We start from the raw sequence: 26143 nt of genomic DNA on the forward strand, positions 1-26143 counted from the left end.
GGTTAAGCTGGTGTGCTCGTACTTGAATTCCGTGGCAGGCCAAGTTGATTCATACCATAAGTGAATCAGTTATATTGATTTTATCACTGTTTAAAAATTATCAAAAAAATTTTTTAAAAAAATTAAAATAATTCTCATGATTAAAATACTATTTAATATTTTAAAAATATTATATAACAAAAGCTTAGAAAATCATTTAATTAAATCAAACTATTGTTATTATGTTACGAGAGACTCACTGAAACAACAAAATTAAACCACTTTTAGGATCCAAGTCCCACATGTCTTGGGCATGATAAATATATACATTGCATTTAAAATCGAACTAGACCGATAGGTCAGACCAATGACCTGGTCATTTGTTTGGTACTGTTTTCTAATTTAAAGTAGTTATAATTGACCTGAGTTAATTCAAGTGACTCGAGATCAATTCGGATCAACCTATTCAATCCCATAGGTTAGGCGTGTTGATCTTTTTAAAAAATTTTGACTCCCAAAACAACACCATTTTAGGGTTTAAAATATAAAAATTAAAAATTAAAAAGAAAAGCCATAACGAAAAGCCCTAAATTTTCCCTAAGACAATGCCATTTTAGGATTAGAACAAAAAACAAAAAAAGACAAAGTTGGAAGCCCCAAGCCTAACTATTGATGTATGTGTCCTTGTTCATTCACTCATCTAATCATCTTCATCTTTGCTTCTCTATCCCTCGACATTATTTCAGCAACTACTTCTTGACATTCTCAAACTCATTGCTTTAGCAGCTTCTTTCTTGTTTGTTGTAGGTTTGTCACCGTCGTAGTGGTGGGTCTATCCTTGTTATCAATCATGCCCTTTCCCTCTTCACTTCCGTCGTCTCCATGGTTCTTGGTTTGCTCTCTCCATTGCTCCCTTTTGCCTCTTCAGTCTTCAAACGTTGCTTTTCAACTTTGGGTGTGAATTTTGTAGTTGGATTTTCTCCTTTGCAAATGAGAGAAAAATAGAAATCAGTACAAATCTAAACTATTAAATTAGATTTAAAAATTTATATTTAATTATTTTTAAAAATAAATATTAAGTTTAAACGGTTTAAATTTGTAATGAAGAGACAATAAGAAAAAAAAAAAAGTAAACGATAGAAACCCACCTTGTAAATTTTGCAAAGCAAAGAAAAGATAGGCAACAGTGAAAGAGGTGGCATACCTTATACTTCCTATCTCTTTTCTTTTCAGACACGATGGCCTAGGCATGAATGAGTTGAAATAGATTGAAAATATAAATTTTTAAATATATAATGTCATAAAATAATGTAATAGGCATGGACATAAACTTTTAAACTACCATTTTCCTCCTATTTCTAATCGTGCATAAGTGCGAATGTGTATAATATGTATGTATATATGTGTGTATGTTAACAATGTTACTTTATATATTTTTACCTTGATATTGTTCTTATTTGACATTTATTTATTGTTTTGTATTTTTTATGCAACATAATTTCAAATATCTTAATTTTATTATAAAGATGAATAATATTTAAAATGTTGTTGTGTTTTTATTGTTGTATGTTCGATGAGGTGTCTTGGATACGGATACATGTATTAAGAATTAATGTATTTTTATTTTAATTATATTATTTTATTTTGATTGGTTTGACCTCCAACTAAACCTTTGACTCTTGATCTCTAATTTTAGCCGGTTCAATTTTTAGTAGCTTGAGTATACGTGGGCAGCAATGAGAAGAGGCCTGATCCCTTGGCTAGGAACTACGACGGTACGTCATTGTGTGTGTGTGTGTGTGTTTTTTTTTTTTTGGTTTCTTGAGAAGTTCAAGAACGTCAAGCTTGTGCGGCTGTAACATTTATCATAGTTTAGCTTTCTGTTTTCGATGCCTCCTGGGCTCATATACTTGCGGTGGGTGATGTGAAGCCCCAACTATGAAAATGACTCTGGCATCACCAGGGCTCTTACAAGTCCTTCACCCACTAACTTCCCTTAAATTAAAAAAAGTCGTCCTCCACGCTCCACAGCCTTGACCCATAGAAGCAAGAATGTCCATAAGCCAAAACGCTGTGGTATTATTATTATTATTATTATTATTATATCTGTTTTGTTGAAAGAAATCATATTCAAAACTCAAATTTGAATGGTTTGTTATGTTGCAAAAGACCAGCCTCTCTAGACCCAACTCTGTTAGAAAATGTTATGATTTTAAAATATGCGCGTTGTCTCTCACCTAAAACCTAAAAAATAATTGAAAAACTATTTAAGAAGCTCAGTGTCTAGTGTTTTAATAAAAATAGAAGAAATAAAAGAAGAGGAAAGGAAAAGTTCATATGTTAGCCAAAATGTCGTGTTCATGGTTCCGAATTAACCCTTCCAGTGATATGATGTCACAGCTCCTTTGACCGTGAAGGTTAGGTGACCACTCATAGTCTCGAAACTCTAACCGAGTCCAGGCCAACTTCTATAGTAGTTTTGTTCTGTAAGGCTGAAAATGTATAATAATTTATTCTCTGATTATTACCCGAAGAAACATTCACATAGAGATAATTGCTTCCTTTACCTTGACTCCTTTGCTCTCCATTGCCTGGTTGCTTCCAAGGATCATGATCGGGGAATATTATTCCTTCCTTCCTTCCTTCATTTCCAGGAAGCTTTTCTTGACATGTACTATAATTGATGCATATAACTATTAGTTTATCTAGATGTAATATATAACATTTCAATTTAAATTTTAATAATTAATTTAAATTAATATAAATTTTGAAAAATATTTAAAGGTGAGTAAATTAATAGGAGATGATTGTTAAATCTAATTAGAATATAATTCTAAATTAAAATGTAAAAAAAATACTTAATTAATTAATTAAAAAAATATTAAATTATTATTATTATTATTAAAAAAAAGAAAATGTATAAAAAAAGAAGAAGATGAAGAAGAAATGACTGCTTTCGGCGCGCTCCCACGACAATCATGACATATATATATATTATAATAAAAAAAAGGAGAGAGGAGAGAGGAAAGAGTAAACAATAAAAAAAACATGTGGGACCCACAGTATTTTTTTTTATAAAGACACCCTCTTTCCTTCATTTCTTCATTTTTTCATTTCATCCCTGTACGCGAGCTGAGACAGAGCGAGTGAGAGAGCGAGCGACACTGACGGAGAGACTGGCTGATTTAGAAGGTGAAGCTCCATAATAGGATACTTCATATGAGATTTTAAGCATTTTAAGATTAGGTAAGTGTTCTAAATATTTTTCTTAGTCATCTTTTCTCTTTGGTTTCTGATTTTGTGGTGGTAGAAAATTTAAGATTTGGAAGAGGGATGAATTTATGTTGAATAAATATGATTTTTGAGGTTGTTAGTAGTGTAATAAATATTCTAGAGTATTATTTTGTTGATAGAATTGGAATTTGAGGCATTTGAGTTTATCCTTAGATTCCTATGGGTAGATTTTTAGTTAAATCTGAAAATATAAATTGATTTGTTGATATTTAAATGATTGTTTGAGATGAGAAATAAATTATTATGACTATAGAATAATGATTCTAGGCTTGAAATTAAGTCTGCAATTTTTGGGTATTTTTATGTGCGAATTTTTGGAATAAAAAGAGAAATTTTGATATTAGAGAAATATTTGAATAAAATTATTGTGAAGGAGACTATTGAACCAAGTAGATAGGTTCAAATACATGAAATTAAATTTTAGAATTCAAGAGACTAAGACTAATTTCTTAAAAAAATAAATAAATAAATAAATAAAAAATAAAATAAAATAAATACTTAGCTGTTAGAGTATGAGTGAAAATTGTGTTGATAATATTATTGACACATTGGGATATGATCAATTGTAGATTAATTTTCTTTTGACACCATTCAAGCTTTGGAAAGCTTTGGAAGTGATGTAACTTGAGGGGTAACTTTTGACCTCTTAAAGGTTGAGGTAACCGGGGGAAATCTATTTTATGCATTTGTATGTTAATTAATTAATTATGTTGGTGAAATAAAAAAATATATATATCTAAATTTGAAATAGTTGTTTGTAATGCATGTGGCTTTGTTGAGACCTTATAATTTGTGACCGAGTTAATTGTGACTTGGTATAAGTAATGAGATTAATGTTGATGATGATGTGCACAATCTTAACTATAAATTATGAATTATATATATGAGTTTTTAAAATGCATTTTTTTATTATTATGATCATATGGCGGGAGTTCGCCTTAGTGAAGGAGTTAGCGATTACATAAAATCCATATGGTACTTGGCTATTAACCAATAATCTTAGGGGTTATAGCCGCCACTTACCTTATAAGGTACTATAGCATTGTTCCTATTAAGAGACTTGACCCTACTGGCCTACCTGGAGTTTTGGGTAGAGCTAGTTTTGGGTATGACACCCCATAGTGTGTGATTTGGGGAAAACCGTGTTCATAAGTGAGTAAGGTAACCCTGGCCTGGTAGCCTCTCATGATATGATTAAGGCTTTGGGTAGTCTCACCACATGGATGATTCCTTCCGGTTGTTGGCCCACGGATTTCGTGTCAGAGGAAATAAGGGGGGATATAAGGAAGAAATTGATCATGAATATTATTATTATCATGTCATTTGAGTGATTGATGGCTATGTTGAGAATATAATTATAATTGTAGAAATGAGAACATGTAGTAATTATGCGAATAATGTATATGTGGCTATTTGTGCAAATTTTATACTTGACTTTATTCTTGAAATTATTCACATGAGTTAAATATTAATGTGATTAACATATTATTAATGTGATTGTATGAATGGTCACCTTGATAAATTTATTGGTCACTTTCATTCATGATTAATTATCATTCATTTGTATAACTTAGATATACCTTGGTTACTGAGTGGTTGTACTCACCCCTCTCTGTTAACATATTACAGGAACTAGCTCATCTGAGAAGAATAGAGGAAAGGAGCTTAGGCCAAGTGATAATAATCACTTCTGTAGGCCTCTCTCCTTTTATTTGATATGTGTATTTAGTTTATGATATTGCCATCTAGGATAATATATTCTTGATCCACTTGCATTATGGGTTTTGTGTTGGAAAAAAATGTATTTTGGGCCCTGGGGAATGTGGTTTGATGCTTGTGCTATAATTACGGGCCAAAATATTTGTGCAGGTAAAAATAGTTATTATCATGCTTTTGCATATGTTTAATTAAATGATATGAGTTTTTAAAATATTTTAAAGACTTGAGATCCCTTTATATTAAATAGTTTATAAAAATAATACATGTTAAGATTTAATTTAGGTTAATCTCGTAATGAATAATCCATTTGGGTTTGTTCTTGATTAACCATGATTAGTGTGATGATTAAGTCCTAATTTAGGACGCTCATTACATAATATAAAGTCACAAACTTTTGGAAGAACATAATATTGTTAATATTTTTTCCTAGTGAAATGGGATCCTAATTTAGGACGCTCATTACATAATATAAAGTCACAAACTTTTGGAAGAACATAATATTGTTAATATTTTTTCCTAGTGAAATGGGAAATGCTGGAGTTTTTCCTGGGAAAGTTGTCTCCTTTTCAGGTCTCAATAATCTAGAACTCCAATGATATTCTTTGCAAAATTTCTTGGACCATACCTCAAAATTAACCTTATTGTATTCTAGCCCTAGCTAGCTTAGTCACAAAGAATATCTCCTAGCAAGCACTTTAAAATGTCTTAATTTGCCTTCATGGTTGGATGAAATGAAGTGAAATGACCCCATTGGTCCACGACAAAAGTTGAAGTCCAATAGGGGAAAGAAAGAGAGCAAATGTAACGGGGCCCTAAAAACAACAAAGGATAAATAAAGCCACAATAGTGTTGATCAATGCGGAGACATCATACAATTGAATTTCAATGGATAAGACGAGATCGGCCTTTCGAAGGCTTTTTAAGGCAAGCGTTGGTTTTGCCTCTATAAATCTTTCCTTTTTTCCTGAACCAAAATCTGATGGACGTGGTAGACCAAGCATGTATGCATCACTTACGAACTAAATTTACATCCAGTAACGTCTAATTATAAATTCATAATGATACAGCGTTCTCTTTGAAACAGTAATTTATCTATCCATACTCATATTTTGATCATTTTTCAATGCAACAATCGAGTACATTATCTACATGTCACACAGCAATGACATTAGTACAGTACGTATTCTCATGTACATTCAGGGAAAGAGAGAGATAAATGTATCAACGAGTATCAAGGGTAGCACACTGTATCAGACTGAATGTGAAAGAAAATGATCCAATTTATTTTTTATTTTTCTATCATGAATGGGCCTGATAGTAATAAGGGTCCTAAATGCCATTTTGAGATAAATTACATTAAAGTCAGGGAATAGATTATTGGGCCTTGGAGTCATGTGAATAGGCCAACGGAAGGGGTGATGGGCTTTGGTGTTATGAAGATATATAGAGAGAGCAGGTGCAACGTGAGGGTTGTTGAAGAATTTATGAATCGTCTTCCTTCTTGAGCCTGCGTCTCTTATCTCTAAACTTCTACTCTACTTCTTCCATCTGTGCCCTTTTCTATATCGATCACTTGTTCTTATTTCCATGTTGATTTCCTTCCATTTACCTGATAATTTCATGTCTATGACTGTAATGGTAGGTTATATGAATTGAATGTCTATATCCAAAGTATTTTTGTGTTCTTTTTACTGCTATCATATCAGTGATCATGACAAATGGTACTTTCATTGAGAGAGGAGCTCCACCTCCTACACCTAAGCAGCATAATATAATGGAAGAAATCTTAAATTGATTGGAGTCTACTCTTCTTCGAGCTCTTAAAGTTATGGATTCATTGGTAGGTAATTTTGAGAAGCATTATCCAGTCCATGACCTTGAGTGGGCCAAGGCACGGATTGATCTACAACAAGAAATTAGCAAGTATGATTCACCTGAGTCAAATGAAAATTCATCTGCTAAGGTTATGATTGTCGAGATGTCAAATGAAAATCACCTACGCTCCTCTGAGTTTTTGTATCTTCATTAAATAGATGCTGAAATGGTCATAATCTCTCATCTGGAGTGGTGGATGTGCAACTAGCCATCGAGGCACCATGCTCAGATTCTTTTCCCCTTTTGAATTTACCGCATGCGTGCTTAGATTTGACCTTTGAAGATAATGCCTCTATTATGTCACTAAACTTTGCCTTGGGTGATGGAGACAAAGATGAATCATCAATGATCGACAACCCTTTGTTAGTGGAGGATAATTTGATTATTGTCGAAATTGAAGCAGCAAGCCTGTCTTCTTCTCTCGTTGCTGTTACCAGTGCTGGTCCATCAAAAATCTCTTCTACTCCAATGTTATCAGTGCTAACTCCACTACTGCTAGCGACGACTATTAAGCCCTCACTGATTCACCTAACGCTATTGCACCAACTTAGTACGGTGAGCGTGGATTTTATATTGTTGTTCCATAAAAGGAATTCCTCAAATCCAGATTGGGTTAGCTTCAATCACAATCACGAAGCCCAATTTACATGGCCTGAATTTCTAACCAAATACTTTCTCCAAAAGGGTTTAATCGGTTATGAATTAGATGAACTTCATATATTCGATCCTGGTATCCTCAGCTTTTCGCATGCCTTATTGCTCGATGACTCACTCCATTGCTTATCTACATCAATCTCTTATAAGAGTTTACTTACCATTGTTTCTAAGGATTTACCCTTCATTCTACTGAGTGCTACTCGTCAGGTGGTATCTTCCACACTATTTCCATTAAGGTTACTATTGTATGAGTTTTACCAGACAATGAGAATTGGTTACAATATATTTAGTTGGAATTATAAGGGCATTCTTGATCTGAAATTGACCTTGATACTGATGCACCTGATTTTAGTAAAAGTGGTGGTATTATTATTACTTTCCTTACAACTGGAAATTGTTGCCTTCTTTTTATGATGTCCACTAGGAGTTTATTCATTGGTTATACTACAAGTTCTCCCTCACGTCTTTACTACCTGAATATGTTAAACTATCATCATATGTTCATATGTAACCCTAGAGGTTTTAAGATATATTGGTGCTCGAATTTTGCTGTTCAAATTTATCTTTCATTGAATGGTTCGACTATTGCAACTGCTGCTACGTTAATGCAACATAATCCTGATTTCAATACTTCTCCTTGTCTGTCGCAATATGGGATGAGTTGTGGAGAATATTGTGCACCTATATTAAGTACGCAGTAAAATTTTGAAATTTGGGTATTATTTCGATGCTCTACATTTGTAATGTCATAGACTGATAGTTTTGCTACTATTACCATTAAAGAACTTTATGCAAAAGTTGGATTGCTTCCTTGCCGTGATGTTCAGATGGCCCTAAACAGTGTGCTACAATGCATATATGGGCAACAAGGCTTTCTTGGTTTATTAAGCTTGCAACAAGAAGGGTCTATGCCAACTTTGAATTATCTTTTGGATGCTTGGAATTATGAAAATTCAAAATTAGCCTACCCCCATAACATTTTGCTGTCATGTGAAATACTTCTAGTTTCAACCAATGGGTTCCCTCATCTAATCAAGAAGTATTTTCATGGTCATGAATTGGGTGTAATGTATCCAAAATTCCTTGTAGCTACTCATATCGTGACTCTTCTGGTTACCTTAGTTGAGCTGAATGGACATTTGGATCTTAAAAATTCTCAATTGCAGAAGAAGTGTCATTTTACTAAAATAATACCGTTAGGTTACACCAAACTTCTGCTATTTGTCATGGGCTCTTCTATTTCAAATGTAAGTGGATATAATGGACTAATGGCACATGTTTTATATCAGGCAATAGCAACAATGGCACATGATGTTATTAAAGTCGAAGACCATCGACAGTATCAGATTCCGCTTATCTCATATATGATTGGCTTTTTAACTTTTGGAATTAGCAAAGGTGGTATTATTTCTTGCACTTACCAACAATGGGTTTATTACAAATGGTTTTGCTGGAATGCATTGGATCCACCTATAGTCAAGCCTTGGACGTTTTTCATGTTACGATGTTCATTTTTGACTCTAAGGATCCACCTTAATAACAATCCTCAAGCTTCTAACAAAAAGAGCCATTATCTTTATTTAAACAATTATGGTTCATCAAACCTGTCAGCATACAGCATATTCCTTCAAGTTCATCCCATGCTACATGTGTTTGAATCTATCAACATCTTGGCGAGTCCCACCTTGACCTTGAGGACAAGGTCAATTTTCAAGAAGGGGGTAATGTCATGAATGGGCCTGATAGTAATAAGGGTCCTAAATGTCATTTTGAGATAAATTATGTTGAAGTCAAGGAATAGATTATTGGGCCTTGGAGTCATGTGAATAGGCCAATGAAAGGGGTGATGGGCTTTGGTGTTATGAAGATATATAGAGAAAGCAGGTGCAATATGAGGGTTGTTGAAGAATTTGTGAATCGTCTTCCTCTCTTGAGCCTCCGTCTCTTCTCTCTAAACTTCTACTCCACTTCTTCCTTCTTTGCCCTTTTCTATATCGATCACTTGTTCTTATTTCCATGTTGATTTCCTTCCATTTACCTGATAATTTCATGTTTATGACTGTAATGGTTGGTTATATGAATTGAGTGTCTATATCCAAAGTATTTTTTTGTTCTTTTTACTGTTATCATATCGGTGATCATGACATTTTCCTGGGTTCAAGTCGACATAGACAAATGGGACCTTCAAGAATCCATCATGGTTTAATTTCTCGATCATAAATTGATGTCTTGCCTTTGTATGGTGGCAATTTTTTCTACCAATTATCACGGTTTCGCAAGGATGATAATGCTATTATTAATTAATATCAGACTCGTTAAAATGGGCTATATATTATAAAAATCAGATGGGTATTTATCACCCCTCTAATCCTATTGAATTAATTAGGGGTATTCATGGGCAATATAAATATAAGTTTTGCTTTATATTCTTCTGTTAAGGGTAAGGGTGCGTATTAATCAGTAATTACAATAAATGATGCTAGACGACAAGTGACTCAGGTTGACCATAGAATGGCACAATAACATAAGCCAGTGATTATGACCGTTGAATCTTAAACAGGCAACGACGATTTATAGTTGGCGAAGACTTCATCGAGATAAAAGGCGAAGAAAAAAAGATACGAAAGCTAGTTGTGTATATTTATCTTTTCAAATATGACACTATTATCGAACAACACTGAAATTAATAAAAATTAAATTTTATAATAAAGTATAATTTAGGTTATTTTTTTAAAAGTCAAGTTAATTATTTAAATTAATATTTATGAAAAGCTAAATAGTGGGAGATTTTTTTAATAATAAAATTAATTAAAAACACTAAATTAAAATTAAATAATTAAAGTAACTTTAACTGAGAAAATTATTAAACACAAACAATACAATCAATCATAACCCAAACAACACCTAAATTTAATCTTTCTTATTCACAAAATAAATTAAATTAATTTAACTTTATTATTCTGGTTTTACTCAATATTTCTCAAATTATAATTCAAGGATTAAATAAAAAATTAATTTATAAATTAATTTAGATCTTTCTAAACCCACAACTTAAAAACTGTTTTTATATTAATCATACAAAAATAAAGTATGAATAATCACTCAAATTGAGCCAAATTTCTCTTATAATGCTATATCAATCAATTATAAAAACTAAACTTCAAATCAAATATATAATTCAAAAATCATGCAATAAAAATACTCTAATTAATAATAAAAATTAAAATATAAAATTCAAATATAGGGAGAATAAAAGTAAATTAGAATAAAGCTCTAATAAAATTTTTATTAAATATTAAAGACTTTGATTACAACTTAAAATTATAATTTGTAATTAATTATATATAAAAATTAGTTCTTTATTACTCTAAAAATCAAACAATATAATATGTGAAATATGAGAAACCATTGTCCAAAGAAATTGATGAACGAAAAAAGGCCAAGGGCAATCGCGCCTCTGCCCCTCTACAATTTCCTCCCTCTTCGTCTGCTGTTCTATTCCTCTAAAAAGTCGTGCATCCCCTTCTGTGCTTTCTTTTTCAATTAAAAATCATGTGTGCCGCTCTACAAATATAAAACCTAATAATTTAATAAAAATGATAAAATTATTCTTAATAACTTTAATTAAAAATTATATTAAAATATTCAAAATAAATATAAATAAGTTTTTAAGATTTAATTCTTGACGTGATTTTTAAATATGCCCACATTTTTTCTTTAAAATAATCTCTATTAATATTTTTTAAATTAGATTCAGAAAATCTACATAAATAAAAAAAATTCAAATATTTTAAATATAAAATATGAAAAAATATTAAATATATTATTTATATTGTAAAATTTAATATTTAGGTAGTTAAAATTCAAAAGTTGAAGCTTGGCTAATAAAATCAAATAATATTTAATTAAACTCAATTAGCCTAAAATAAATATTTAAAAGTCTAAATTAAAAGGATAAAAATATATAAAATTATTATTTATCATACTTCATGGAAAAAAACATTTCTTCATATCTAGTACCACTAGTAGAAAATAGAAAATTTAAATATCAATATTTACACCGATTATGGTGCCTACAATGTGGAAATTAGAGGACTGGCATTTTCATAAATAAAATTTTTGAGTCAATATCTATACCGGTTCTAATATCTAACTGGCGTAGATATGAACCTATACCAAGGCTATTGTGAACTAATATAGATATGCAATATATTTATAAAATATTTTTTTTAATATTTACACCGGTTACATGGGGTAACCAGTGTAGGTATATTTAGTTCTATTTTTTAAAAATTTTTATACCATATCTACACTAGTTATTATAACTGGTGTAGATATGATAGCAGAATTTTCAAATTTTCAAAAGTCCTTTTTCTCTGTTTGCCTCTTCTCGCTTGTCTCCTTCTCACTAAATCTGAAATCCCTTTTTCTCTATTTGTATTGTCTCGCTTGTCCCCTTCTCGCCTTTGTTTATCTCTCCCTCTCTTAGTCTCACTATCTTGCTTGTCTCCTTCTCACGGCACACTCTTTGTTTATTGCGTGCTCATCCATCAAAGTTCAACGATTTTTGCTTATGGTTCAACCCATCCATTCGTTGCTGGTTATGTGAGTGGTCGAAATCTTCCTCCTCGTTCCTCCTTTGTTTGTGTGTCATTGTAGGTTTTGTCTTTGCTATGTAAGATCCTCCTTCTGCTTTTGTTGATGACTTCTTTCTCTTTTCCTCCTTTATTGTTGCTAATTCAAGTTTGGGGGCCTCAAGCTTTTATGCCTTTATTAAATTTGTGTGTGTGCATGTGGGTGGGAATTAATTGTTATGAAACTAATCCTTCCTTTCAATTTTCATGTACTGTGCGAATGTATGGATGGTAGAGGTATAAGCAAGATAGATTTATTCAAGCATTGGCATTGTAGAATTGTTGGGAGAAATTATTGGGATGAAATTTAAAGAGAAGAGGCTAGTATTAAAATTTAAAAATTCATGTTTGCAATGTATTTGATGAAATGCCTATTAGGAAGGTTTGCTTGATTATGCATTGGTAACTCTTAATCCCACAAGAAGCATGAAATAGCTTGGGTGTTATTTATTTGTAAATCTAAATTGAGTTTTTGTGAAGGAATTTATTTAAAAAGTTATTGAGATCCTAAGTGAAGTTTGAATTATTGAAAGTTATATGACTAATAATTTATAAGATATAATATTATTTTAGAAGTCATATTTAGATGCCTGAAAATTGTTAAAAATTACTACAAGAAAATGTGTTGTGCCTATATAAATTCTATTATGTTAGTTTATTTCTTATGAATTAAATTATTGTGACATTATTATTAGTTTATTTTCTATACGCTAGTGGAGTGCTGATAAAAGCCTAAGGCACCCAATAGACATTGCATGCGACTTTATTTTATTTAAATAATAATATTTTTTTATATTTTTAATTGTAAATTTATTAAAAAGTTCAACTTTAAAGGAAGATTTTGCCGAAATTTTTTTAAAAATTATTATTTTGCCCCTTCTTCTATATAGAAAGGGTCAACCAATATAAAGTATGCTTCCCTCATACTTATTAGATAGGAGGGAAGCCAACTCTAAAAGAATATTATCAAAAAGTTAAAAATTTTCAACTTGAATTGGAAATTATTGTGTTAACATGCTTGTTTCTTATTTTTTTTAACACATAACTTGTTGTTTGGCCCTAGCCTAATGATTTAGTGATAATTCATGAACTCTATTATGTTTTAGGAAGCAAATTAAACATGAATCATAGTTGAATAGATGCCAACCGAACAAGCCTAAAGCATGCTAATGGGATTAATGAGTTTCTAAAATTTGCTCAAAGTAATGTTGAAGATAATAGTGAGAGGTTTTATTATCCCTATAGGGACAATTTGAATGAGAGGCGACTAAGTATAAATAAGATATATGAACACTTAATTTGTGAGAAATTTCTCAAAAGTTATAGAATATGGATATGACATGGTAAAAGACTGAATATGATGATGCCGAGTACATCTCAATTGTGGGATGTTGATATTGTTGTTCACGATGACGACGACAAGGTTGATCGATTGGAGGACATGGTCTGTTACATGGGTAAGTAGGCTTTTGATCAATCTCAAGCATACAATATTATGTGCAGTGATGCAGAGACACCTTTTGTATTTAAGATGTGAGGAATTTAGTTTGTTGAAAGTAGAATTGGAGTTGGTAAACTTAAAAGCTAGATTCAGGTGGAGCAATAAGAGTTTCACAAAAATGCTCGAGTTGTTCAAACTAATGATTTTGAAAGAAAATGTGTCGTTGGTTTATTATGAGGCAAAGAAAATTCTATGCACACTAGACATGGAATTCAAAAAAATACAGGATGCTCAGATGACTGCATACTGTACAGGAAAGAGCATGAAGAGGAGCAAATTAAAAATGTCCGGTATGATTTATAAATTGTTTATTTCTTGTGTTTTATTGAAATTAGAACATGCTTTATATATTAGTTATATTACTGATTATTTTTACCTATTGTCTAAACAAGAACATGGAGGATCGAAGTGTTAATTAGGACCAGTCTCACCCTTCTACTCTGATTGTGTCTACCAATGGTAATGATAGTGTGCCCATTAGTTCCCAAACTGTGGGTAGCAGCAACCGGTCTACACGATCTATGAGACCTAAAAGTGGGCCGTGATTAAGAGAGTTAGCTTTGAATCGAAATATTAGTGTAACTTTTCAAAATTGAATTTTTCAAATATGCATAAAAGATGATGTAGTGAAAGAGATTACAAATACTTTAGTTGTACTTAATTGAATAATAAAAAGTTACGCAAACTCTACATTAAAATACATGATTTATTTATTATTGCCAACAAGCTACGTGCTACCATTTAATTGAAAGTTTAGTTTTTGTTTTTACCAGCATATGCATACATAGTTGAAATAAGCGGCCGAGAAAATTTCGTTGGAAAATTTAAATAAATTAATGAATAAAAACATAAACAATGTGAATAAGAGGGGGGTTGGTCGGTAAAAAACACAGGGGGGTAAAAATTAAAACAAAATAATGATGATACACGAGATTCTTAAAAGATTTTCCGGTTGTACAATGTAGTTTATGATGTTACGTTATTTATTCTTATTAGTTACTTCTCGGGCGATTAGCTATATAAGCAGGTCCTTCACTCGAGTGTCTTTAATTATATATTTATTCTGCATGCCCATCTGTCCATGGCGGCCTAGTGCCAGTGATGAAGATGATGGCGTTCAACGACCCTTCAAAGCCGCATAAGTAATGAATATGAATAGGGCGCTCCTTTTATTTTTATTTTTATTTTTATTTTTAGGTTTAGGTTTGGTATGATCTATCATACATGCGTGACGTGGATCGTTGCCTATTAGTTAAGGTTTCAGCTTCAGCTGGTATGATTTATGAATGTCTGTTGGTTGCTTCCTCTCGACTTATTAATTAGCTTTTTTGGCCCACCAAGTCCCAGCCAATGCTCATGATCAGAGTCAGTTAATATAAGTATTTATAATCTGTTGGTAATTATATATATTGTTGTAACCAAGTTTGTTAGCCTGTTGAGATCGTACACGTGTGTATATCTAGCTCACACGCATCATAAATATTGTATCATACATTCATAATAATGAGATTTACCTTTACCCTTTCATTTCCTCTCACTCTCATTCCATACACATCCTAATATTCATAGCGTATAAGAACAGTGTGATTAATATATTCGATTATATGCAAAACTCCCGGTGCATGATTCTCTTCAGAATTCCAAACGGGTGGGCATTGTCAGATACATTGTGATGTTGATGACAAGAAACAGAAATAAAAAGGGACACTAAAAGAATATTTACGTGTAATTATACCCATTATTCTCTAAATCAATCACTAGGAATAATCGTGCATGTTGCTGTCAAACTATTCGTGATGATTCTGCCCCTGGTTTTAATTGGAAATTGGAAACATGAAACCCAATCCACACATATAGATCTTCCCTTTTGGTTTATAGTTTCTTTTAAAGTCAAGGGCATGATTAGACGGATTTTAGAGGAGCTAAATTCATAATCCGGCGATGGAGTTTCCGAATAATTAAACTGCACTCCAACTCATATACAACTAGTTCTAAATTGAGATTGATTTATATACAGACAGCTTACTCGGTGGGATAGTGTGACCGTAAAGATCATCCAACGGAAATTTACTATTATTTTTTTACCCTTTAAAGCCAGATTGATGTTAATTATATCGTGTAACAAAGCTTCCAAAATGAAGAGATGATATCGATAACCAGGGGAGTTCCATTTTAGAAGCTTAATTAAGCCAGACAGCCATCTCTTCAAGCAATTCAATAATAGAAAATAGTGGATAACATTTGAAACATTTCCTAAATCTTAACATTCTGCCATTAAACAAGAAAAATATCCAACCCAACCTTGAATGTGGGGTATTAAACATGGCTCTAAATTATGATTACAATTTGTGAATTTCAGTAAAGTTTATGTTTTGAAAGAAAGAAGAAAACAAATGTTTTGCATTTTATGAAAAATAATAAAATGATGAAAATAGTTTTTGTAGAAAAAATCATAAAAATTCACACATCTTAATTTAAGAGAATTTAAACCTTCAACTAAAGCAGGGATCGCTGGCTAGAAAAATAAAAAGAATAAAGCACGGGTCATTTTAAATGGGCAAATTTATGAATAGTTATTTTCCGCCACGAATTACGTTGTGTGTGTGTTCTTAAATGATTCTTGTTTTCCAATGCCCACCGTCAATTTCCGGGAACGCTATTACTGTCTCGCCGTTGGTATTTTTGAAGCTCTTGTCGACAAGGCAGCATGAAATCTGAAGGAATCAATAGTACGGTACCATGTATTCTCGAAATTTGGGTCGCTGTGTAGTCTCAATTTCAGTCTCCGATAATTTGTCGAAGCGAGAAATTAAAGAAGGAGTATTCCAGAGAGACACACAGAGCACGTACGACGCGAGATAAATTTAAAATGATCGTCGGTTTCTCGTAAAAAATGCGGTCGTTGGCGATTTGATTTCCAATCATACAGTGGTTTGGATTTGGTGATTCTGTTGCACGGGCAATATGTCACCATGCCCCCCAGTTGACAATAAATGGTTTCCGCTCGATTCAATTATTTGCTTCACGAATAAGCGAATCAAAACTTCCTTTTTTCTTAAAAAAGAAATTACGTGATAATTTATTGCATCGCACCATACGTAATAACGGAAGAGATCAAATTTAATTCCAACCGACGTAACAATGATTAATAATTAATAATTCACATATACGGGATAACAGTGGGCTGCCTTCCACAATTGAATATTCCCTTTTTTCTTCAATGATTTTTTTTTTATTTGAGCATTTGTTTAATGCTTACTTTCCGGGGTCCAGCAACTGAATTAGAAGGAGAAAACAAAACATCTGAAGCATCCTTATTTGACACGTAATACGTAATTCCATTCGAGATTTGTGACGCATATATATATATATATATATATATCGGAGGTACATGCTTTCAGCCACCACACATTGCACAACAATCGCATTTTGCCAAGTAAAATATTAATATTTTGCATAACCAGTTATATCGGAGGGTCGATGGAGACAGCATTATAATTAGATTTATAGAAAGGGGGGAAAACAAGAAAAAGAGAGACATTTTCGAGTTCAGCAGAAAGGCCCTTCCTCTTGGATTCTGCGCAATAGCTGATTCACAGCAGCAGCGATTTCATCCACCGTATTCAGCTCGCACCCATCTTCAAGCTGTTTTCGCCAAATCACGAGTATGAAATTGTAAGTTTCAATATTATATTAAAACCGAAGAGAAACGAGAAGAAGAGAGCGTATTCAAAGCGGGGAAAAATCTCTCAAATTATGGCAAACTATAATAATAAATAAAGATGGAGAAAATGGAAGCGACCTTGACACTAGCAGAGTAAAGGACCATGTCGTCGTGAGTAGTCACGTTGAGGTGGAGAACGGTGAGCCTGAGAGCTTGAAGGCCGACGACGATCTTGGTGAGCTGGCCGGAACGTTTCTTGGAGAGTATCTTGAGGTTGGCATGAGTGTCGACCATGGTGACTTCAATGTCCGCTACGGCCCATTGCCCGGAGGAGGGATTGCTCTGATTTGAGTGAGTGGAGTACTGTGGGAACGTGAAGAACTCGGCAAAGGGCGAGCTGCTCGTCCCGCAATCCTTCTCTTGTTGCATCGTCTTCTTCTTTCGTCCCTCCATTGACTGCAACAGCTGCTCTAGCTCTTTCACGAAGTTAATGGCGCCTCCTATTATAGACGCCTGGTCCCCCTGTTTCGGCCCACAGAAACAAAAACCATGTTCTACGTCGGTAATAATATCATAATTAATTAGGGCCTCATTCTTGACTCGAAAATTCAGAACCAAATTATTACAAATAGGAGGGGCTGTACTTAGCAGAGGAAAAAGGGGTTCGAGTTTTGAACTGACCCTTTGAACGTAAGACGGAGGCATCAAGGAACGAAGCGCCGCGAGGTAGTCATTCATCTGTCTCCGTCGATTGCGCTCCACAGCAATGTGAGTCATCCTCTGGCTCTCGAGGTCCTCCTTGTTCTTGGCAATCTTGGAGCGACGTCGTTTACGCCGACCTGAGGGAGCAGGGGAGATCAGTGATTGGTGGACGGTGCAGGCATCCGGGGAAGAGTTAGAGTCCCAAGTTGCATGGAGTTGTGTGGGCACTATGTCACTGTTGATAAGCACTCCGAAGGGGGCCTTCTCTTCTCCTGCATGGAAACCATGGTCGTCGGGTTTCCATGCTGCTGCGAACGAGTATGGGTCCTTGCACCAACTATACGGGAAGGGATCCTGCGAGAAAACTACAGCCTCTAGTGCCATTATTGTTTACCGGATCAGACTTTGCTATATGGCTCCCCCTGTTACTCGCGAAGGACAAGCTATTGTTTTCCGCAAACAAGGTACTGAGAGAAAGAGAGATGCCCGAGGGTAGGGCTGATGAAGGGATGCTAGCTGTAGAGGAAGAGATAGGGGAAGGAAAAGAAGAAGCTCGGGAAGGTGGTAGTGTAAGCTCAGCTCGAGCGCAATGCATTCACAAATAGTCCAAGAAACTGGCCTTTTATCATCGGCCCGAGGAAGAAAGTCTTGCAACTTGACGCAGGATATTCAAGCAAACAAAAATGCTACAGCAGCTTGCACGTGAGGTTTCTTCGTAGACCACTTCCTTGACCGCCCACGAGCCGCTCCTGATTCACAACTCGCAAACCACAAGAGCAGATACATAGATATAGAGAGAGATAGGCACGCATGCACAGGATTCAATTGTCACTTATTGCAAACGAATTTTATAAAATATCACACTTTATGAACTAACAAATAGGATTTTGCTTGTTTTCTTTACACAAGTGTCAATAAGATACACGCGCAAAATCTCGATTCGTGAACACTGTATCTTACCCTCCAACGCTTACAAAATTAGATCGAGCGGAATATATTCTTGCATCCAAGAAATGCATTCTAATAAGGTGTGAAAGCTTACAAATACAAATAAATGAATAATGGTTGGTTGGCGAGGGGGCCAGAAACAACAGCCTTCGCGTATTGTATCAGATGCCAATTTCGTGAACGAAGCAGGGTCTGCATCGCGAGGTACGAGGACAGTCATCTCCCTTGTCCACATGTGTTTACTAAGTTCAGTTCAAGGGCAGAATGGTCCTTTAACTGTCGGAAAATACTTTCTTGCAATATTATATATATAGGGCTGTTAGTTGTAATGGAATATGGAGCGGGGGTGGGTGGCTTCATTTGGCAATAATTTGGTCGGACACATGGACATGAAAAGGAGAAAGGTGACGAAAAGCTGGAAATAACTGAGAGATTCTCAGAAAAATCCATAGCAGCTGGGAAAGGGATTAAAAAAAAAAAAAGGAGTAGAAGATAAAAGGAAGGAAAGAACAACGACCAAACAGGCGAGCTGAGGACGCGAGGACAAGGTCAGACAGCAGAGGAATCCATGTGACCACACAAACAGCCACTCTGTATGCATCTGCCATCCACACCATGCCTCTCTCTCCCCCCTCTCGCTTCCCTAGTTGCACTTTCCGAGGCTCCGATGCTGTGCTCTTCCCCCCTGTTTTATTTCTCCCAAAATCTTTAATTTCCCTCTTTTTACATCATTAAACAAATGAGTCTAATGATTTTTAACTGTTTAAATTTTTGTCATTAGTCCTGCTTCGTTTCGCTTCTGGCCTTCCCCCTCTACAATTATGATTTTTGCGATGTTTAGAAACTCCTCCACGGGAAGTAATTTGAGGAGAATTTTTTCTTTTTGTAATTTATATATGGTAGGATATTAAAAGAGTCGAGTGTAATCAACCAGCGTCTCATGAGATATATTTTAGCACGACTTCCCCGGAGGAAAAAAACTAGTTTTTTCACCTTCATATATTTTGCTCTCGATATATGCCAGAGACGAACAGACTTGGCGGCACTGCTATACTTGAGTATCAACAATTTGACCACATCTCGATGAGACATTCTCTAGGCTTTCTTCCCTTTTCTCTTGGTTCTCTCCATGTCCAGTGGAGCATTGCTAACATCATAAGATGTATTTTTGTATATCATTAATCTAATCAGCTTTTCAATTATTATTCCCCAACTTATCATTAATAGTTGCGCTGCCAATACTCTCTTATCTGAGACTAGAAAATGATTAATCAAGGAAAGAAAATCCAAACCCAACTGGCACTACTTGGAATGTATCCGCAAAAATTGTAATTTAAGAGATTCGACGACTGAAATTAAGTCTCAATGACAGGGCAACCTTGATTGATTGATATCTACGTCTACTAGCTACCCCTCTAAACTCCATTATCTATCAGATTTGTTTACGTAAAGCCGATAGTTTACGACACATTTTAATTGTTAACTGTGTTGAGTATCGTATTACGCTAGCCAGCGCGTATCGTGTCCCCCTTATTCTACATTAATTCTTCCTCTCACCATCCATCTTCCGTCCCATGATAGCATCTTATCTAAATTAATTAATTTTATGTAAGATGCATGCATCGCCAAATAATTAATTATTATCCATTATCCCCTGCATATAAACTAAGCTATACCTTTCCATATCGAACTCATTTTGGGGCAGATGTGCATTCGCGGGCTTATTTTTTATCAACCTGTCCCTGCATGACGAGGGAATGGTCCACATGAAAGAGTTGTGTGTCTTGTAAATATTTCTAGTGGCTAGGAAGTTAATTTTTACTTTTAAATTTTAAAATACAGTGTTTACTAGATTCTTTTCCATCTTTTAAATTAAGCAACGAATAAGATTAAATCATTCGTATCTTAAATCGATGCACTGTGTTAAAGAAGATGTTAAAAGACACATGACATGTAAATGAGATGGGAGGGAGTATAAAATTTAGGTGGACATGAAACTTGGTTTGGTAAAAAATTGGATAGAGGTCAAAGTATAAGCACTGCATGCCAAGTAATAAAACGTGATGAGGAAGAAAGTAGGATATAGCAATTAGCAAAGAGTGATAGAGGGTAGAGTAGAGGGGCCGATCGAGGCAGGGGAGGCACGCCATGGAAGGAGTTTGTCCGAATGTAGAAGTGGGGTTGCAGCTAATGAAAACAAGAGCAGTCCAGATTTCTGTGCAATCAAAGCGTCATTATTCTGGTGGCCAGTGATTAAAATAGTAATTAGGCTGCATGTGCTTCAACCGCAAAACACGCTTCCACACAGCATTCTAACCGAGTATAATCGGCCTTTTTACTAATTATTTCATAATTAATAGATTAATACTTGTAGTGACATTACGGTTTGGTCATTGGCCAAGCCCTGGTCTCAGATAGATGGTTTTTATTAAATAAATGAGCCAACAGCTCTGTCGTCCAGAAACTAAAGCCTCAAATTCTGGGAACCCATTTCTTGTTTTATACCTAGATGCTGGCGTTTGCGGTGCACAATCTCCTGATCACATCAGGTTGTGGCTGTGCTCTCGTGTCAGAAACGCATTCAAGCAGGCTTCCGCTGTTCACCAATCGTGAATGGCATGGTTAACGCTGGTTCTAAAGCAAATACGGTGGCTGGTCAAAAAAACAAACAAACAAACAACACAAGTACGGCAGTAGTCTCTTTTAAGTTTTAAGACTGGCTGTTGTGTGTGTACACAGTTTTGAGTGAATGTATGCAAGGTGTGTTTAATGGTATATTTGGTACTTTATATTTTTATTTTAAAAAAACAAAATTATAAAGTGTGTTTAACCAACTTTACTGGCATGCGTAAATTCATCTAAATCTATCTTATAAATTCAGAGGGAGGGAGTATAATTTTTCCATGGTAGTGAACAATACGACTTTTTTCTAGATTTTATATTACATGAGTTCTTATTCACGCTGGACAAATAAATAACTATTTTTATATAATATATAGTACAGTGTTTAATTGTTAAAAAAAATGCACAGGAGGCTCCACTGGAAAATGGTAGGGTATGGGATGACGAACTTTAAAGTTGAAACTTGGCATTCACTCGCCACATAATTATGGAAGAAAAGGGCGTGGTTAAGTCTGAGAAAAGCCGATGAGAAGGTAGGTGGCTTGGAGTTAAGCAGCTACGTATAGGCCCTCCAACTTGGCCCCTTAGGGGCAGCTGGAGCTTTCTGATTAAGTAGCGTGTCGCGAGAGGGAATTTACGTGATAACCAATAATTAGATGTCATTAGAATACATTTAGAGTTTGATTGGTTTGGTTTTCTATATTTTTTTATTTTTAAAGAGAATTTTATAAACTATTTTCAAAATAAAATAAAAATATATTTGATTATATTAATTTAAAAATAATTTTAAAGTTAAAAAACGATGAATACTGGCAGCCATCAATGTTAAAAGATAATGGCCTCTAATAATAAATCATGGCTGAAAGTAATTTTTAATAATTAATTGTAGCATGTTTAAAGAAATGAGAACTAAAATGTTTCATTTAAAAACATGATGATGATAAATTTTTTTATTTATTTATCAAAACAGGAATTGAACACGCACTTAATTAATCCACCATGCAGTCTGCAGCTCTCTGTCATGCTGGGAGGCTTGGAAAATGGGGAGGCATATTGCGGGAGCGAAAAGTGTTTGATGGTAGACACAAGAATTACTAAAACATTCGAGATTTTAATGAAAGGGTGCTTAGCGGATCACAGAACGAGAGGGGAGGCCACTTGGGCTAAGGTCTAAGATCCGTACGAGTTGTTTTTGTGCGAAGTCCAAAGAGGTGGCGTCCACTGAAGAAGGAATCGAGGCCGCTGCTTGGTGCTTGCATGGACGCAATGATCGTGTAAGAAAACTTAAAGTTGACGACTCAGATGAAGTCAGAGAGTGCGTAGGAACAAGGTCATCTTCCCTTTACCGTCCCCATCGATGAGTTGGAAAACAAGATCACTACATGATGGGAGGCGTTGAATTGGGTATTAATCATTTCTCCTGATTTAAATATAAATACTTTTAATGATAATTCATACATTAATAAAAAGAAAATTTACTCTCGTGAAAATATACATCATTTTTTTATTATTAGCTTTAATTTATTATAAGTTAAAAAATATCATGAATTTAAATTGATAAATATAGTGGAAAAATTTACAAATACCAAACTGTTTGTAGTATCGCAGACAAATAGAAAAAAATATATTTTGGATGGGGGAGGAAGCAAGTGCGTGTTTGATGAGGGAGCAGTGAATGGCTTTGCAGCCACAGGGAGTCGTTGCAACTTGAATGAGTGGGTCCCATAGGAGTAGCTGGGAGCTGCGCCTCGTCCTCCCGCGTGGAGTGAAATGAGTGAGTCATGCACAATGCGCTCCCAACAAAGCCGGATGAAACCTGTGCCGCTGGCAGGGGAGCATCATTGCCGTCCGCAAATCCAGCGGAAACGACCATTGCCTTGCCGCCTCAAAATGGGTTCGCACCCTCTCAAGTTTCACCCTGCTCAGCGTCTCTCGGGGCAGTCAGAAATCCAAGCCTTTTAATTCATGTTCAATATTCCATGCCTTGCGATATCATCTTATGTTAAAATAATTTTTCATACTTTATTTCACTATTCTTCATGATAATAATTTACATTGATTTTTTCTTTATTATTTATATTCAAAACTTATTCTAAAAACTTACTCCATGGATTTTCGTTAAATAACTCGATTCAAAATTTGAATACCTTAGACTACATGTTCCTACAAGCTTACTTGTGTTTATGTTTTAAAAAAAGTATAATAGGCTTATGGGGACTTACAATGCAACGTATTCAAATTCTGTGCTGACTTATTTAACAAAAATATGTTTTAAAAAACTCTTAGAGTAATTTTTTTATGGGTGTGGTATGTCCAACTATCGTCACTTGTGGTACAATAGAGCTTCCAAATAAATGTATAAATTGATAACTAGGACCACCATGGTATCAGCGAGTGTCATATGAGTTTAAGTTATCCCACCTAAAATAAACTCTCACACTCACACGCAAATGATCATACTTGCACACATGTTATAACATCACGTGATAATAACTATGATCAACATGCCAGCATTATAAGTCAATTTCACAATATATATGTATATAGATAGATAAATAGATAAAAATATATAAATCTTAATTCTTTTAAAATTATGTTCCACTTCGCATTGGTTTTCAAGTCCAAACTCCCTCCCTCCCTCTCCTTCTCTCACGTTACTGTTTATTTCATAAATTTTTATAAATGATCCAACACACAAGTAAGTTGTAACACCCTAAAAAATACAAACCGATTTTTCGCAAATTATTAAAACCATTATCATGGTAGAAAATTCTCTTACCATGATACATCCAAGACAATATACCACAGGTCTTAAAATATCTCAAAAAAGCAATTAGAATCATGAGGGACAGTCAGGATCCTCATGGCATGATATTTAAATTAGGTCATGAATCAAGAGAAACAAACATAATCCTCTTGGTCAAATAAATACTTTTAATAAAAAGGATTAGAGTTTACATGCTTCACAAAGAAGATATATCCTAAATTGGCACAAGATACATTGTATAATCCAAAATAAGAGGCAACATAAAAGATGGTGTTTCATACACCATAATTACACCTCTGGTGCTTTCTCGGTCGGACTCGCTCCTGTAAAAATATTAACCACGGGGAATGAGACTTAAAAGTCCCAGTAACCAAAAATTACTATGTAATGATGCATGCGATTGTAACTAATCATGCGATTGCTAAGTGAGCACACAAAACATTTAACCGAACAATATTTTCAAACAAACCGAACAAGTATTTAATTTGCATGACTGCACCTTATATCCTCCTTTCGCCATGCTCGGACGCCAAATCACCCGGCCAAAGGTGAGTTGGACCAAGCGACACGCCACTCATTGGGTCTAATGAGGGCTTACCATGTGGTAATAATTAACCGAACAGAAATTTCCATTAACACCATACATTAAAATACCCTGACAAGTCATGCATCATTCAAATATTCAAACAGAAATATATCCGAACAATAATATCTCATCATGATAAACAAAAATAAATTTTTAACCCACTTGGCTATGATTTCACGAAAGTATATAACAGTATTTATTTTCAATAATTCATAATTTTTCCAAACAATAAAACAACACATAACCATTCACAAACACACCCATCACAACACATTAATAATGGTTACCTTGTGTCTTGAATAACAAGTTCCCCTTCACAACTCCTTTTTCACCACTATCTTTGTCAATATAATCTACATAATTATTTCACAATACTATATATTAATTTTACATTAAAATAAATAACTCTAATTTAAATAGTTAAAAAGTCTTAGATCTATAATCCATATTAACACTAATTTAAGATTTATGCCTCATTTAACTTCTCAAATTCTTTTCTAAAATTCTCGTACCCTAATAAACTATTTTTTTTATCCTCAAATCACTTCTAGTATCACAATTTCATCCTTCTATATTCTAAAAATTCGTCCAAAAATAAATTAAATTTTAAAATTATCCTGAAGCCTCAAATCACCTTTCTATAACCTCAAAAATACCTATTCATACTTAAATAAATATTTAATAATCATAGGTTTATCCCTACATCTCAGATTCCACATAAATTCAACCATATAGATCTAGATTTTAACTCAAAAATTCTTAAACATGAGTTTCAACCTCAAGAAAATATTCTATAATATTTTTTTATATCCCTAAGAATTTTAACCTATATTTTTAATCCATCATACCATCAGATTAACTATCCTATAGAAAAATTCTAATCAAAATATTTACTCTATCCTACAAAATAATCATATCACTAGAAAGCTAATATTATTTAAAAAATAACTATAAAATTAATTTTGTAATTAAATAAATTTTTAAATGCTAATCTAAACAGGAAAGTTAGAACATACCTGAAGAAAAAGAAAATAATCCCCCCTTGCGAGAAAACGCCGAGCAACGTGAGAGGAAGAGAGAAAAATAATATAAAAATGGGATTGTGAGTCCCAAAATTATATTAAAAAAAAACTATAGGTTTGAATTTAATTATTCAAACCTTTGGGCCAAAAGTTGCAATTTTCTCTAAATTGCA

At 34.0% G+C, this 26143-nt stretch overlaps 1 protein-coding gene and 1 long non-coding RNA gene across 2 annotated transcripts; both read right to left on the bottom strand.

The window, feature by feature from the left end:
• Nucleotides 1–17086: 17086 nt before the first annotated feature.
• On the bottom strand, nucleotides 17087–18759 carry LOC129294692 (transcription factor bHLH96-like). The gene is made up of 3 exons (XM_054933153.1): nucleotides 18005–18759; nucleotides 17462–17845; nucleotides 17087–17304 (listed from the first exon to the last, which is right to left on the bottom strand). The coding sequence occupies exons 1-3, from the start codon at nucleotides 18407–18409 to the stop codon at nucleotides 17209–17211; spliced, it is 885 nt and encodes a 294-aa protein (XP_054789128.1). The 5' UTR covers nucleotides 18410–18759; the 3' UTR covers nucleotides 17087–17208.
• A 5913-nt stretch (nucleotides 18760–24672) lies between these two features.
• Nucleotides 24673–26143, bottom strand: LOC129294224 (uncharacterized). Its single transcript, XR_008589326.1, has 3 exons — nucleotides 25965–26143; nucleotides 25236–25301; nucleotides 24673–24685 (listed from the first exon to the last, which is right to left on the bottom strand). It is a non-coding gene; the product is annotated as an uncharacterized LOC129294224 (long non-coding RNA).

The sequence above is a fragment of the Prosopis cineraria genome, unplaced genomic scaffold, assembly GCF_029017545.1.
Source record: "Prosopis cineraria cultivar Desert tree isolate PC_DT_omini unplaced genomic scaffold, ASM2901754v1 PC15, whole genome shotgun sequence".
Lineage (NCBI taxonomy): Eukaryota > Viridiplantae > Streptophyta > Magnoliopsida > Fabales > Fabaceae > Prosopis > Prosopis cineraria.